Below are 14,224 nucleotides of genomic sequence, written 5' to 3'. Positions count from 1 at the left end.
ATCCAACACTGTTTGTTGTACCTTCCATGAGCAAAAGTTTTATCCACATAACTCAATATGTAGATACATTTGAATGCCTTTTTGTGTGAAAGACTTCACCCCCCCCTCTCTGTGAAAAAAAGAACAAGAGTTTTGATCTATAAGTTTTTTTTTTTTGTTGATTATATACAATTTTTCTATGTAATCCATTACAACAGTGGTTCTCAAAATGGGTGCCGCAATGTCAAATTTAGCATTGGCTTACATCGTGGTCGTTGATTTTCATGCAACTGTGTAAATTTGAAGTCTTCATGAAATAATTCTTGACCGCGTCATAGTTAGTGTTTATGTAAATACACGGAACACCATCCATTGCGTACAGTGTAGTTGAAACAGCACCACCTTGCAAAATATTCTGCCAGCTCCCAATGCTTGGGGTGCTGGGAATTTTTAATAATGGATTTAGGGTGTCTTCACATTAAAAAGTTTGAGAACCACTGCATTACAATGATGAATGTGGTGTTTGAACATATGCACAGTATCATGCCACTGTGGGTACATTTCCACATATTGGTGGAAGGGTTATAATATAAACAATAATTTGCAGCTGCTGAAAGTACTATAAAAAATATGATATTCCTATGTATTAGTCATATGATCTGCACATATTTTATCAGAAAAAACTTTAAATCATACACAAATACTAAAAAAAAAATAATAATAATATATTCAACACAAAATAAGCTGTGTTGGACTGCTAACTATACACACATTATTAAATTAATGAATCTGCACGTGAAATGAAGTGATGGATACAAAGTATACTCAAAAGTATAAGTTGTTAGTCCCTTCCCAACTTAACGATTAATAGAATAAGTCATGGTTAACTAACAGTAGTAATAATTATTCAGTAAAATAAAACTGAAGTTTTATTAGTATGAATCAATATTTTCATCTAATGGAAAAAAGAAATTTATTGCAAGTACCCATTTACTTCATGCATTTCAAGTACAAAGATTTATCCTTTGATGAAAGCACATATATTGAAGTTTCCAAGAACACTAGTCATTTCATATTTCAATTAGCAAAAATAGAGGTTTTTGTAATATGCAACTTTTATTCCTACAATAATTTTAAGATTATCACTATCCAATGAGTTTGATGGCTTATGAGATTTTCAATCAAATACTTGCAAACATTTATATCCACTACAGTATTTTACACAGTAAACATTCATGTTATGTTACACCATATTTTACACTATTTTACCAGAAGTTCTGACGTGTCATAAATCTGTCTGTACACTTTCATCAGTTCTTTCTACAATAAACCGACGTCCGCTTTGATATTTGCATCCTGAGTTACTTATTTCCAGTAGTTCCCTTAAGAGCTTGTTTTCTGTAATGAGTTGTAAAAGCTTCTCTTGTTCCTTAACATAACTGCTATCGTCAATCTCAACAGCTTTTTTCATAATTGCTGCCATTTCACATATTTTATTATTTTTCTGTTGCAGTTCCTACATAAGAAAACAAATCCATTTAAAATATATACATGTATGAGGCTACATTGTGTGTATATATACAAGACTAAGTAATGCAACAACAAGATGTTATGAAAATAAAACTGTTCACTGTGTACAATTAACAGAAGCAGAAAATGGCATCAACTGAAAGTCCTGAATTGCTAATCCAATCATCCACCCAGCTTTAGAGCCAGCATAGATCTTATATAAAACTAGTCTCAAGGAATTAGGACCAGACAAATTCTATGGAAGGATTTTACCAGTGTATCATATGTGTTGGCAAACTGAAGTGACTTCAAGATAGCCAAGAGAAACAACGTCCAGGTGTTCTTCATGGGGAAGGAAAATATAATGGACCCTGACACGCTCCCTTGCACGGCCCTTTGCCTCCACTCCCTGGGCGGGAGGGGGGAGGTGACTTCTGGGCTCCTCCTCCCCTTGCCGCCCCTCTCTTCCCTCTGGTGGGGCATGGGCCTGCTCCACTGATTTGGGGGTCATCTTCTCTATGGACCCCTTATTTCTGCCTTTTCCCCCCAGCCTTCAGTCTCCCCACCCCCCCTCTCTCTCTCTCTTTTAATTATAATTACTAGTGTCTGAACCATTGTTAAATTGCTTGAGCCCTACACCCAAAAACTTAACAACATTTATTTGCATAAATAGTACTTCTTTTTGGCTGACCCATAACGTGTTTGTTTTTTTTAAGGTCCTTGCCACTGAAATCTCAGGAAGAGTGGTCATTTAGCCACTGGGCCCATTAGGGGCCCAGCGGCTAAATGACCAGAGGAACAACGGTACACAACACTACACATGTACAAAATCCATACACTTTTAAACCTCTGGCATTGACAGTGTTCTGTTTCACACCCACAATGTATAGCCCGCGGAGATGGGGGAAACCCCTGGTGCCGTTTGACACTAAACACACTCTACCTTTCCCAAGAAGCTTATAACAGTATAGGTGTGGCATCCACACAGAGGAATTCCACTCCCTCTGTGTTACCTGGCAGTGCTATACCACTTTGCTTATTGGAGGCCTGAAATGGTGAAACCCATGTTTAATCTCAAAAGAAAAGCTCCAGCACCCCATTTTTTTGTTTTTTTTTTTATATAGAGATGGGGGGGGGGTATCTCTTCCGTTGTGCAGTATTATGGAGAGATTCAATCTTTCTTACATTTTGAGGGTACAGCTCTAAAATGGTGTTTGGATGCCATTTGAAAACTGTCCACGCAGGCAGCGTGGACTAAACCTGTTGGTCTAAACCTCTAGGAGGCATCCAGATCAGCTAGTGTATCTCACTGCCTCTACTCTGCCAGACAGTAACTGGAGGGGATATTGTTGGGGCCATGTGTACACCATATCCAAAAATTTCATTACTTTGTGTATGTCCCCCTCACTTTTTCTTACTACTGAATACATCATGAATAGTCAAACTAATGGAACAAACTTATCTGAAAAGATATAAACCTCCCAAACATACATGTTCTCTGTGATGTCCATTTCACTTACTTCTTCTGACAGAATTCCAATTATTGGTTGATTCAACCACTGCTCATCTCAGTTGTCCCAATTATTTGCTGTACAATTCCTTTTGCTTCAAAGGTGGTACGTGTATATATGTCTGCTCTAATATTCCCTGTCAGAGATTTAGTAATTTGGAATATCCTCTGGCTTAAAATCTCTCTGTCCCATTCTGTTAAATTTATCTGTTGCCTCTATCATTCTCCCAACTCCACTAATCACTTTGAAACTTTACTTTCTCCAGTCCAAATTTCCTAATAGTGAGGCAACTTTAATGTTCTCAACTCAAGGAGAAAACAGAAGCTGGTTTCAATGCTGAGGCTTTTGCAATTACTAATGATTTTGTTCAGTCAGAAAACCAGACAAACAACCCGATCCAAGTATATACATGATCGAGATGAGTGGTCCTCTAGGAACTTCAGATCCAATAGAGCCTTTCTCTTGTGGGCATCCACAATCTCATGTTGCTTGACATTACAAGAATGCAAAAGGATGATCTGCAAGCTTTCTCTTCTTCTTTTCCTTGGTTGGATTACTGTTTTAAATCTTCTGATGTCAATGTTTGTTCAGATCATGTCAGTGAAATTATTCTTATAAGGATAAAATCCTGTATTCCACACCTCATCTTAAAATCTTGTCCTTTATCTAAAGTTTGGTTTTCCAATAAATGCACTAAGGCTATTCAAGATAAGAATGTTAGATATCACAATTGGCTTGCATCCAAATCTCCTGCTTCATTTTCTGCCTCCAACAATTTTAATGCCGTTATTAATCAGTCCAAATGGTAGTTGAGCATTCTCGTCTCTTGCTAAAGCTATTGACTGCAACAAGTTGCCCACTGTTAAAACCTGATGGTTCTATTGCCACCTAAGTTAAAGATAAAACTGATCTACTATCATCCTACTTTTCTTCTAACTCTTGAATCTATGATCTTGTTGAACTACCTCCTACCAGTACATTCCATCAAACAGATGTCAGAAGACTTTTGAATAGCCTTGGTGGTATTTCTCCACTTGTCGTTTTACTCCTGGTCTGTGTCACCTTTTCACACTCTCTTATTCCACTGGTGTTTTTCCTCATATCCAGCCAGTTCCTACTCTTTCAGTTCCAGTCAGTTCCTACAGACTTCTACTCTTTCTAAATGATGGAGAAATGTATTAACACCTAGCTCCTAAACTATTTAGAAGCCTTCCAGCATGGATTCCGTAAGTGTTGATCCAATGGTGACATACCAGCTTATTTTACATGTCTATGGACAAATTCAAGGTAACAATTACACTTGACATTTCAAAGGCTTTTGATCAGGTTTAGTATAAAAGTCTAAGTAAGTTCCATCTTTTTTTTTTTTTAATTGGATATCCAGTTTTCTCTCTGTCTTCTAACTTCTCTGATAATGAAAGTGAATCTTCCCCAAGATTCACTTCTTTCTCCCATATCAATGACCTTCCATTGACTGGAAATCCTATCTATAGTTCTTCATTCCAGTGAGACCCGCTTCAAGAGTCTTGCAATGCAATTTCCCACCCCTCCACCAACCCAATTCCAGGAGGAGGACAGGCAGAACACCACTAGTCATCTTAAACTATAGTAGCCTCTAGAGACCAACCAGAATGGCTGTTAACAAGGGGAAGGACAGGATACTAAATGCCTTTCACTCTTCAACATCGCCAGTAGACTTGCCCAGCAAAAAAAAAAACAGGTATACAACCAGTCATGTTCCACCCTCCAAAACATGCAATTTGAACAAAGACTGAAACTAGGCCACCAGTAAGGAGAGAACTAGTATCGTTCATCAAACAAAGGCAATGTGCAGATCTTGTTTTCACTTAAAGGTTATGGACTCCCCCACATGTTACTGTTTTGTGATACCAAAATATAATAAATTGTTATCACATGCAGTGAAGTGTTTTCCTTCTACATTCATGATTGATAATAATACCCTTCAGTTCTCGCATTAGAAAATGTGCAAACAAATTGTTGAAATAATCAAATTCTTATAGTTTTATGCAGAATATGAATGTTGTCAGACTTATGCTAGACATAGCTGTGATTACACCATCCAATTTAATAATGTGCTATTACTGCATATAAATAAAAAGAAAATGCTATTTTTGAAAGTTACTTTTAAGTTTCAGCTGGAGAGTATAAAAAAGAAAATTTTTTTTTTTTTTTTACTGCTAGCAGAAAAACAATGATTAATATCTAATTTAAGGTAACAAGATGCTTTTGCAAGAGCTGGGACATTAAAAAAACCCAGAGAGTGAGTATTTTGCTTTATAATATTCTAAAATTCAAATTAATATGTTTAAAGAAGAATATACAGTGGAAGCTCTATATAACCCCAGGGGCTCACATCTGGTGAGTATGGGCTTAGCATACCCATTCATTTTTTTTTGATTGGTGCAGCATAAGCCTCAGGCTTCCTTGCACCATATGGCTAATAATAATAACACTGAGCCTGCTCAACCCATTCAAGGCCTTATACACCTCAAGCTGGTCACCTCGCAGGAGCATAGTCTCCAGAAGCTGCAATTTGCAGAACTTAAGCCTTTCTTTGTAAGAGCACCCCCCTTTGTTCCCCTCACTTGCATAAATTTTTAATGCAACTGTTACATTAGAAAAAGTATCTGTAAAATTGTTTTTAAAAATATATTGTAGCACTTCAAATGAAGTAACATTGTCTTTAATATAAATTTGAAGTACTCTAAGATCTTCAAATAATGCTAAACCATCAATATCAGACTCATTATTATTACTAGCCATATAGTGCAAGGAAGCCTAAGGCTTATGCTGAACCAGCTTTAAAAAAATTTCCAAAGTTACCCAGAGAGACAAAAGTAGAAGGAAATCACCAAGAAGAGAAGATAAGAATGATGATATCCAGCTCAGGACCCTGGGTGTGCCAAGCCCACACTCACCAGATGTAGGCCCCTGATCAATGTCATTTAATTTATTTAAAAAAATTGTTATATTACCATTTTTTTAAATTCAGAAATATCATAAAATATTTCTACATGTTTTTTCATATTTGTAAACCTTTCAGTTAACGAGAAAATTGTGCCCATAATTTGAAAGAAAAAAAATTAATTTTGTTGTGGTTCCTCTACTTTCATAATCAAAATGACGTCTTTTCATTCTTTTCCTTACAGTGCTTCTGGAAACGAAGCAGCAATGCCAATGATAGTAGCCATATTATTAGTCAAATCAAGAATTTTTTTGGAATGCTTCCTCTGTTCTATTTTCTTGAAAATATTCTGTGATTTCTCATTGGTGGGGGTGTAAGGCAAGGGTGTTCCATGGCCCCCCATACTATTTGATTTATATGCAAACTGATGAAAGAGTTCAAAGAAGAGCAGAAGGGAGGTATAGGAAAGGGGGAAGATAAAGACAATAATATTTGCAGATGACTAGATACTGACTGCTAATAATGAGAATTACAGATCTCCTTGAACATCACAATAAAGGAGTAAAATATGAAGATTAACAACAGTAAAACCAAGGTAATGTTAATTTCAACGTGGCCAGGAAGAAGAATCAAAACAGCATTAGATGGAATAATATTGGAACAGGTCGACAGATACTTGAGAAGCATAATGACAGAAATTGGGAAAAGCCTGGAAGAAATAAAAACAAGAATTACAATGGGAAAGAAGCATTTAGTAATAAAAAAGAACTATTGAGAAGAAATTTCAAGTAGGAATTAAGAAAGTAAATGATGAAAACATTAATATGGACTATTGTACTATATGACTTCAAGACATGGACACTGGGAAAGAGGAGATGAGATGTGTGGGTGGACAGAGTGAGAATGAGATTTTGCAGAAAGTAGAAGAGAACATTTCCGGTCATTATATGGAAATTTTCTTTGTTCAACTGAAACTATTATAAATGTAATTACCGAGAGGAATTAAAAAAAATCGCTAAATATCAAATTTCTCTATAAAGCAGTTCGTTAAACAGAGTCCAACTTGTATATGTCAAATGTTTTTTTTTTTTGGTGCACTCCTGAACTGCCTCCCACAAGCAACGCTTACCTTGCCTACCCTGACATAGTCGGTAATGTCTTTTCAACCATCGAGGCTTTCCTAATGGAAGTTTCTTTGTGCCAGACATGTTTGCTGCTAGGAGAATGGTAATCTGTTGTTTGTCTTTTTTTCCACCACTTAGGTAGCAATTTAAAAAAAGTTTCATCAGCATTTTGGTCGTATGTCAGCAAAACATTTTTCCTGACTTTCTACCTGAAGGTCAAAGAACTTGAAGATTAATTTGAAAATTACGTTTTTTTCAAAAATAGTTTACCGATTTTGATGAAATTTTATATTTAGTTCTTCCTTAAATAGTTAAGTTAATTGAAAAAGTAAAGAAAAAGTTGTATGGAACCAGCGACCCTGACAGCCTTATGCTTAAGGGTGGTCCCACGTAGAATGCAGGTGACCGCTTATCTGGAACTAGCAGCTAAAGCTTCTCACAGGCTATGATAATAATTGAAAGTGGAAGAGAAAAATATTTTTGCGAACGAATTTGAAAATCTTCGAAATAAACATTCGAATCTTTTAAAATCATTGTCATTATATACAGTGGCGGACAAAAAAAGCTACAACACCTTAAAAAAAAGTAATGTGTAGTGAAACATAAGATATTGTTTGTCGCAAAGGTATTGTGCCAGATAACGCTTCTATTGCATCAGCAGTTTCTATAAATACGACGTTGGAAGGGTATACATGCTCATTAGTATCCTGTTTTGCGGAGGTGTAAGCATGGCTCCATACGTTCAGTTGACACTAAGGGGAAAAAAAAAAAAGTGTAGCCGTTGCTCTGTCCCAGGAAGGGCTTTCTATGCGTGCTATCACTGATAAAATAGGCTGCCACCAGTCAACAGTATCCCGGGTGCTGAAATTAAAGTGTGAAACCAGTGATGTGAAGTGAAGACCTGGATCAGGCTGTAAGAAAGTGACTACGCCTTCCCAAGATCGATATTTGAAACTTCGTAATCGGCATGCTAGTGTTCCTGATCTAAAACTGGTCTTGGAATGGTGTTGAAACAAGTGCACCAACTATCCAAAGACTGCTTTTGGAATGTGGTCTGCATGGCTATCAGCCCAAGAAGATGAGGAAGAAGCGACACTTGCTTGGGCCAAAACGCATGTTTCATGGACAAAAGAGCAATGGGGTCATCTTTTCTGGGGAAGGAAAAAAATACTAAATTATGATATTAGGGTCCTCTGTAAATGATTATATCTACCCATATATTTATTTTGTCTGTAAATTGCATGTGTTCTCTGGTCAATTTGCCTGTTTACTGGAAGAAAAGAAAAACCTTGTTATCTATGCCTGAGACAGATTAACTCAGCTATGGGATTCAAATCTGGAGCTTTTCCACCAGGTGTGGGGTGGACGGGAACGATACCACTGTGTTATCCACGCAGACAAAATTCAACCTGAATGGCTCAGATGGGAAGCGATATGTCAGGAGACGAAAATCTGTGGCATACCATCCTGACTGCATAACACCAACTGTAAAGTTCCCCGCCAGTCAGATGGTCTGGGGATGCATAACAAGCAATTGAGTTTATTAAGGGAACGTTGAATGCAGAAGTGCCTGAAACCCATTATTGGGGATCACCACAGAGATGTCCAAAACTGCATTTTTCAACAGGACTCAGCACCTTGCCACACAGCAAAATTGGTAAGTTTTATGCTATTTAGATTTAATGATGAGTTTGTCTTCTTGTCTCACAAGGCTTAAAACATACTTACACCAATATTCTCCCTTAAGTGCAGTCATACCTCAGAAATGCTGGCATTAATGTTGGACTGGCCTGGCAACACTCTAGATTTTGAACCCTATTGAAAATTTCTGGTACATAATGTCGTCTAAAATTGCTCGGGAGAAGCCAACAAATAAGATTCAGCTGCAGGATATTTATGGCAATTAGGTATATCAGGTGGAGTCTTTTTATTGGATTTCATTCACAGAGCTATATATTCCATCTAACAAATGCATTTCGAACATTTCTGCAACCCACAATGCAGTGCAAAACACATTTGCAAAATTCACAAGTGATGCAGTTTTTTTTTGTCTGCCACTGTAATTTAATAAATACTTATTCAGATGACATTGACGCTAATGTTTTTAAAGAATTAACACTTTATATTCACCTTCTTTAATGTATGAAGCAATTCAAGGACTAATATCAACTTATCCTAATGTGAACATAATTTTAAAAAAAATTTGTCAATTCCCGTTTCGAACACATCGGTAGAAGGAATCGTTCACTGTGCTTAAAAGAATTATATTTGAAATTCACTTGGACAAGAAAAATGATGTAATTTGGCAATAATATCACAAACAGGATTGATTATAATGAATTGATATACAATTTCTCAGCCAAAAAAGTCCATATAAAATACGTACTTATAATATACGTAAGTTAGTTATAATCCAGTTTAATACAAATATATACTAACAAAATCAGTAGCTTTCGAGACGCGTGTCTCTTTGTCAACTGACAAATTAAATACGAAAATACGAGCTGAGTGAGGCTCGTATTTAATTGGTCAGTTGACAAAGAGACACGCGTCTCAAAAGCTACTGATTTTGTTAGTATATATATTTGTATTAAACTGGATTATAACTGACTTACGTATAATTATAAACTATGGACCCCAGTATTCCAGGCCCATTCGTTACTATAAAATACTTATTAGTTTAAGTGTATGTATTATTTCTGAATTAGATATTTTTCTTTATATGTGGGCCCCCCAAATACCATTTTGCCTTTGGCCCCATGAGGAGGCTTAAATTTCTCAATATTTCGATTCGTAGAGGATTAGCTTTTAAAAGATCACCATCTACAGGAACATTTTTTGCACGCATCGTCATTAGCAATTAAAAATACCTTCTTAAGTCCGGGTACTTTGCCTTTCGTGCTCGAATCCGACCCGTGCAGCAGATTTTTCCAAACTTCCGATCTTTCAGAATAGTGACAGAATACTCTTAGGCGATGTCAATCTTAGAATGTACACCAATATCTTCAAGGACAAGGGACAAGGTATTCTTGTATTGATTGCGGCCTCCAGGGTTACCCCTATATACCGCTGTAGCATCTGTAGGTTATTTATAGCCGGCAAGTGTGTGTAAGTATAAACCCCGGGGGGCTCACATTTGGTGAGTATGGGCTTGGCACACCCAGGGTCCTGAGCTGGATATCATCATTCTTCTCTTTCTTGGTGATTCCCTTCTACTTTTGTCTCTCTCTCTCTCTCTCTCAGGGTAACTCGGGAGCTTTTTTTTTTCCTGGTGCAGCATAAGCTTCAGGCTTCCTTGCATCGTATGGCTATTAATAATATGTGTGTTATGATGGTTGTTGTTTGCCGGCCCTGGAGTCTTAGCAGCTGGGAGGCAGGGAGCAAGCTACCTGCATCCCGACTCCTGTTCCTAGCCACGTGGGATTCCAACAAGTGGAATTCCGGTACCATTATCTACAGTTACAAAATCCCAATTTTATCTGCGATTGGCACAGCTATCCGCTTTCTTGGAGCCACACACTCGAACTAATGGATTAACTTCTAGCCGACGTTCATTTCATTACCGCACTGCGACAAAAGAGCGTGACCAATCTGAACAAATGATTTCTCACGGTCAGCTTTTGAAGCGCGAATATTGTAATAAAAAAAAAAAAAAAGATTAAGAACTCAGATTAATTAAGAGGTAAAATTTATGGTTGTTTTTATATCTTTTTATTTTAAAAGTCGTTATACTGAATGTAAAACAGCCGAAGTCGCGAGTTTCTGTCGGAGCTACGATAGCGTAGCGCCTTCGGCCTGCACTTCCTGATTGAAACTGGGTACAAACCCCGCCGGAATATTTTCTGAAAAGGCGTTTTTTTTTTCTTTTTTCAGTACCAAGTTAGTCATCTTGGGCCAATAAGCTGATCGCGTAACCAGCATATTAAAAGGAGAGTAGATGTTAAGAGTTAGTGCTGTTATCTTTCAACACTTTTTAATGATAAGTACTTATAACAATAAATATATTTTCAAACTAAAATTCAAGAAAAGTTAATTTGATTATTTCGATATGAAATTACCAATCGGATTTCATACTTCAAAAGATTCTGGTAAGTAGTCCAGGGGTCCAAAAATAATAAAAACTCATAAATCTGACTTTAACGGTCACAGACTACGATTGGTTCAATAAAAAAAAAAAAATATATATATATATATATATATATATATCCACCCCATTTCCGAAACAATGCTCTCGCATTAATATAGTTCTCTTAAATAGAATCGGTAGTGCCCTTTTTTTTTAGGCAGCTGAAAAATTTGCACAGTAGAAGCAAGGTTTAGACATCTAATACAATAATAAATCAAGGATTTCCTAGTCTGCATTTGCAAACTCTTGTCGCATACGGCACGCACCTGAGTAGTGTAGAAAATAATTATAGTTAGTGTAAGGAAGCCTGAGGAACTGGTACACCAGCTAAAAAAATTTCCGAGTTACCCTGAGAGAAGTAGAAGGGAAAGAGAAGAATGATGATATCCAGCTCAGGACCCTAGGTATGCCAAGCCCATGCTCACCAGATGTGAGGCCCCCTGGGGTTACTATTATTAAGGCCATATGGTGCAAGGAAGTGCACTTTTTCTACATCTGCCGAAAATAAAAAAATAGAGCGTGTACGCACTACAGACATTATATACGAAAACATCCTTGGCTTGGACGAGGTTAAAAAAATCCATTTGTAGAATACTACAAAATTTGCGATAATACAAATATTTGTCCGCATTTCTGTTACCTTCCATTGTAATGGGGGAATAATAAATAAAAGTAAGCATCATACCTTACTATGCACTTAACTCCCTGATTTGCAAAATATGGTCCCATTTTTAAGAACGCATATATACATAATGCGCCTATTTTGCCTTCATCAACCCTCAGGGGCTAACATCTGGTGATTCCCTTCTACTTCTTGTTCTCTCTCTCTCTCAATTCAGACAAAAATGTTTTTGGTTGGTACAGCATAAGCCTCAGGCTTCCTTGCACAATACGGCTAATAATAATTACGCCTGCCGCCGCTAGCATGTAACAACTCAACTCTGAGGACGGATTTTCATGAAATTTATATTTGGACCTCTCCAAATATCATTAAATTCAGTCTAATAGAAATGCTACAATTATTATTTCTTTGTCCGTCCGTCTGCATGTACCAACTCTTCCCAGTGGATGGATTTTAAGGACATTTTATTTTTCGAAACTTCGAAAGATCTGTTTCGAAACATAGGAAGTTTCGTTAAAATCACACCAATTATTATATATCACATGGGCTATCCATATACCGTAGCCGAAGCACTAGATTCATAATGCTTGTTGACAGAAATGAAAATTTCTTTGTTCGCGCATAAATAGCACTTTTTGGCTGTAAATCGTGAATTATTAATGTTTTCAAATGCACGATGAAATGCTCTGCATATTAACTATTTTTTTTTAGCAACTAAGGCCATATTGCGGTGGTTGTTCCCTTGACCTTTCCGTATTTAGTGGTGACGGGCTCATCAAGAAGGGTGTGCTACGCATTGCTGCTCCTTCCCACCTGGCTACGGAGGCGCCTTTTTTTTTTTTTTTTTGTAATGAACTTATATTTTGCAGCAGGTGCAAACCCCAGCAATTGATTTTTTCTGAACATAATTATTCGATGGATCTTAGCTGTTGCTGAAATCCACTGCCTGGATTTCAGCAACAGCTAAGAAGCAGAACATAGACTGCATTCCTTTCCTTTAAGAAGCAGAACATAGACTGCATTCCTTTCCTTTAAGAAGCAGAACATAGACTGCAACCCACCATCTGATGGTGGCGCGGCTGCCCCACTAACCCCCTTCCCTCAAGAGTAAAGTCCGCAGCGAAAACGCTGCGGAGTTTAGTCTACTCGCGTCCCTAGCCCTATCAAATTTTAGTGTACCCCTCCGTGTCGCGAAGGGCGGTTTGCCTGTTGTGAGGGGAAAACCGGAGTCAATCCCGGTGAAAAACCTCACGACCACGGTTTGAGACCGCCAAACTCAATGCTGAATGAAAAAACCCGTGGGAAAATTTCCTTAAGGGTAGCGGCTGGAATCGAACCGCGACCAGCTATTCAGCAAGCCAGCAACGTTGCCACAAGACTACCGTGGCCCCATATGCCATAGCTTTAATTTCAGTATTTTACATCACAATTCTCACGTCGCGTGGCTAATGTCACGTGATCGCTAAACTTCCGTTACATTCCATTGATAGGTGCTATAGATGTTTTCAATTAGAAATTGTTCCAGCGGGACTTAAACCCAGGTTGTTTCTATCAGCAGGCCGAAGCTGCACTAAACGCCACTGAGGCTTCAAACAAAGCCTGAAACGTCGGCTACCTGTAGGTGGCACTTTGCATCGTATTTCGGGTAGAGAAGTAAGCACACACGATTAATCCATAGTGGTAATACATTTTCTTGCTAAGAAGGAAAATTCTAATTTGCGGGTGTAGGACAGGAATTTTCTGAGTGACCATATTTTTGATCCCGTAAGGATGCGACTGCAAATTGCTTTTTTTTCGTATGATGTTTTTCCAAAACAGAATGGCTTTCATAGATCCGTTCAAAGTTGAAGTAATCTTTCTTATTGCTATTTTAGACAAAATTATTCTATGTAACGGTTCCCGCATGACCCCAATAATATGACGTTGTTGACATGGAGTAAACTGCCACTTATAAAAATTTTTTATAAGTGGCGGAAGGAACTAGCATTGTGGCAGTAGCCCAACTTTTATTGCTGCTGCGCTTTAATAATTTTTTTTAACGATAAAAATGCGAAAACATTCAGTAATAAGTATACACACCGTATATACACTTCAACTACATTGAAGCTACTGAGGAATGTTTTCTTTAAAGTCACGTGTTCTTTGTTCACCACCTTCTGAGCGAGAAAATTATCACGTGCACAGCTTCAGATGTAAGCCGAAGACAGAAAAATCTTTCCAGGCCTGCTTGATTCGAACTTGAATCCTTTAATTTTTATTTTTGGGCTTGTTTGTTTTCCCTTTTGTCATGTTAGATATTTAGCGTTGCAAGGAGCGTCTGCGAGTTAAATTTCGTTTCTTTATATTATCCGAACAGTGAGAAGTTAAATCATTAGAAAGGCATTTAATATTTGTAGCGATATCCATCACTCTGAAGCAGTGAGTTTT

At 37.5% G+C, this 14,224-nt stretch overlaps 1 protein-coding gene across 3 annotated transcripts in view; it reads right to left on the bottom strand.

Annotated features, from left to right (window-relative positions):
* Positions 1–1,066: 1,066 nt before the first annotated feature.
* LOC150077285 (FGFR1 oncogene partner 2 homolog) overlaps positions 1,067–14,224 on the bottom strand; it is a 112,312-nt gene continuing 99,154 nt past the window's right edge. For 2 of the 3 annotated variants that reach the window (XM_090386181.1, XM_090386180.1), the window contains exon 4: positions 1,067–1,495. In XM_090386181.1, the coding sequence (XP_090242307.1) occupies positions 1,265–1,495 (231 nt within the window). In that variant the 3' untranslated portion in view covers positions 1,067–1,264. The remainder of the gene's footprint in view (positions 1,496–14,224) is intronic. The other variant, XM_090386179.1, reaches the window with a different exon arrangement.

This window comes from Mastigoproctus giganteus, chromosome 12 (assembly GCF_048544385.1).
Source record: "Mastigoproctus giganteus isolate SK-2022 chromosome 12, ASM4854438v1, whole genome shotgun sequence".
NCBI classification, from domain to species: Eukaryota; Metazoa; Arthropoda; class Arachnida; order Uropygi; family Thelyphonidae; genus Mastigoproctus; species Mastigoproctus giganteus.
The sequence above is the reverse complement of the archived record's forward strand: the minus strand, read 5'-3'. Positions and strand labels throughout refer to the sequence as shown.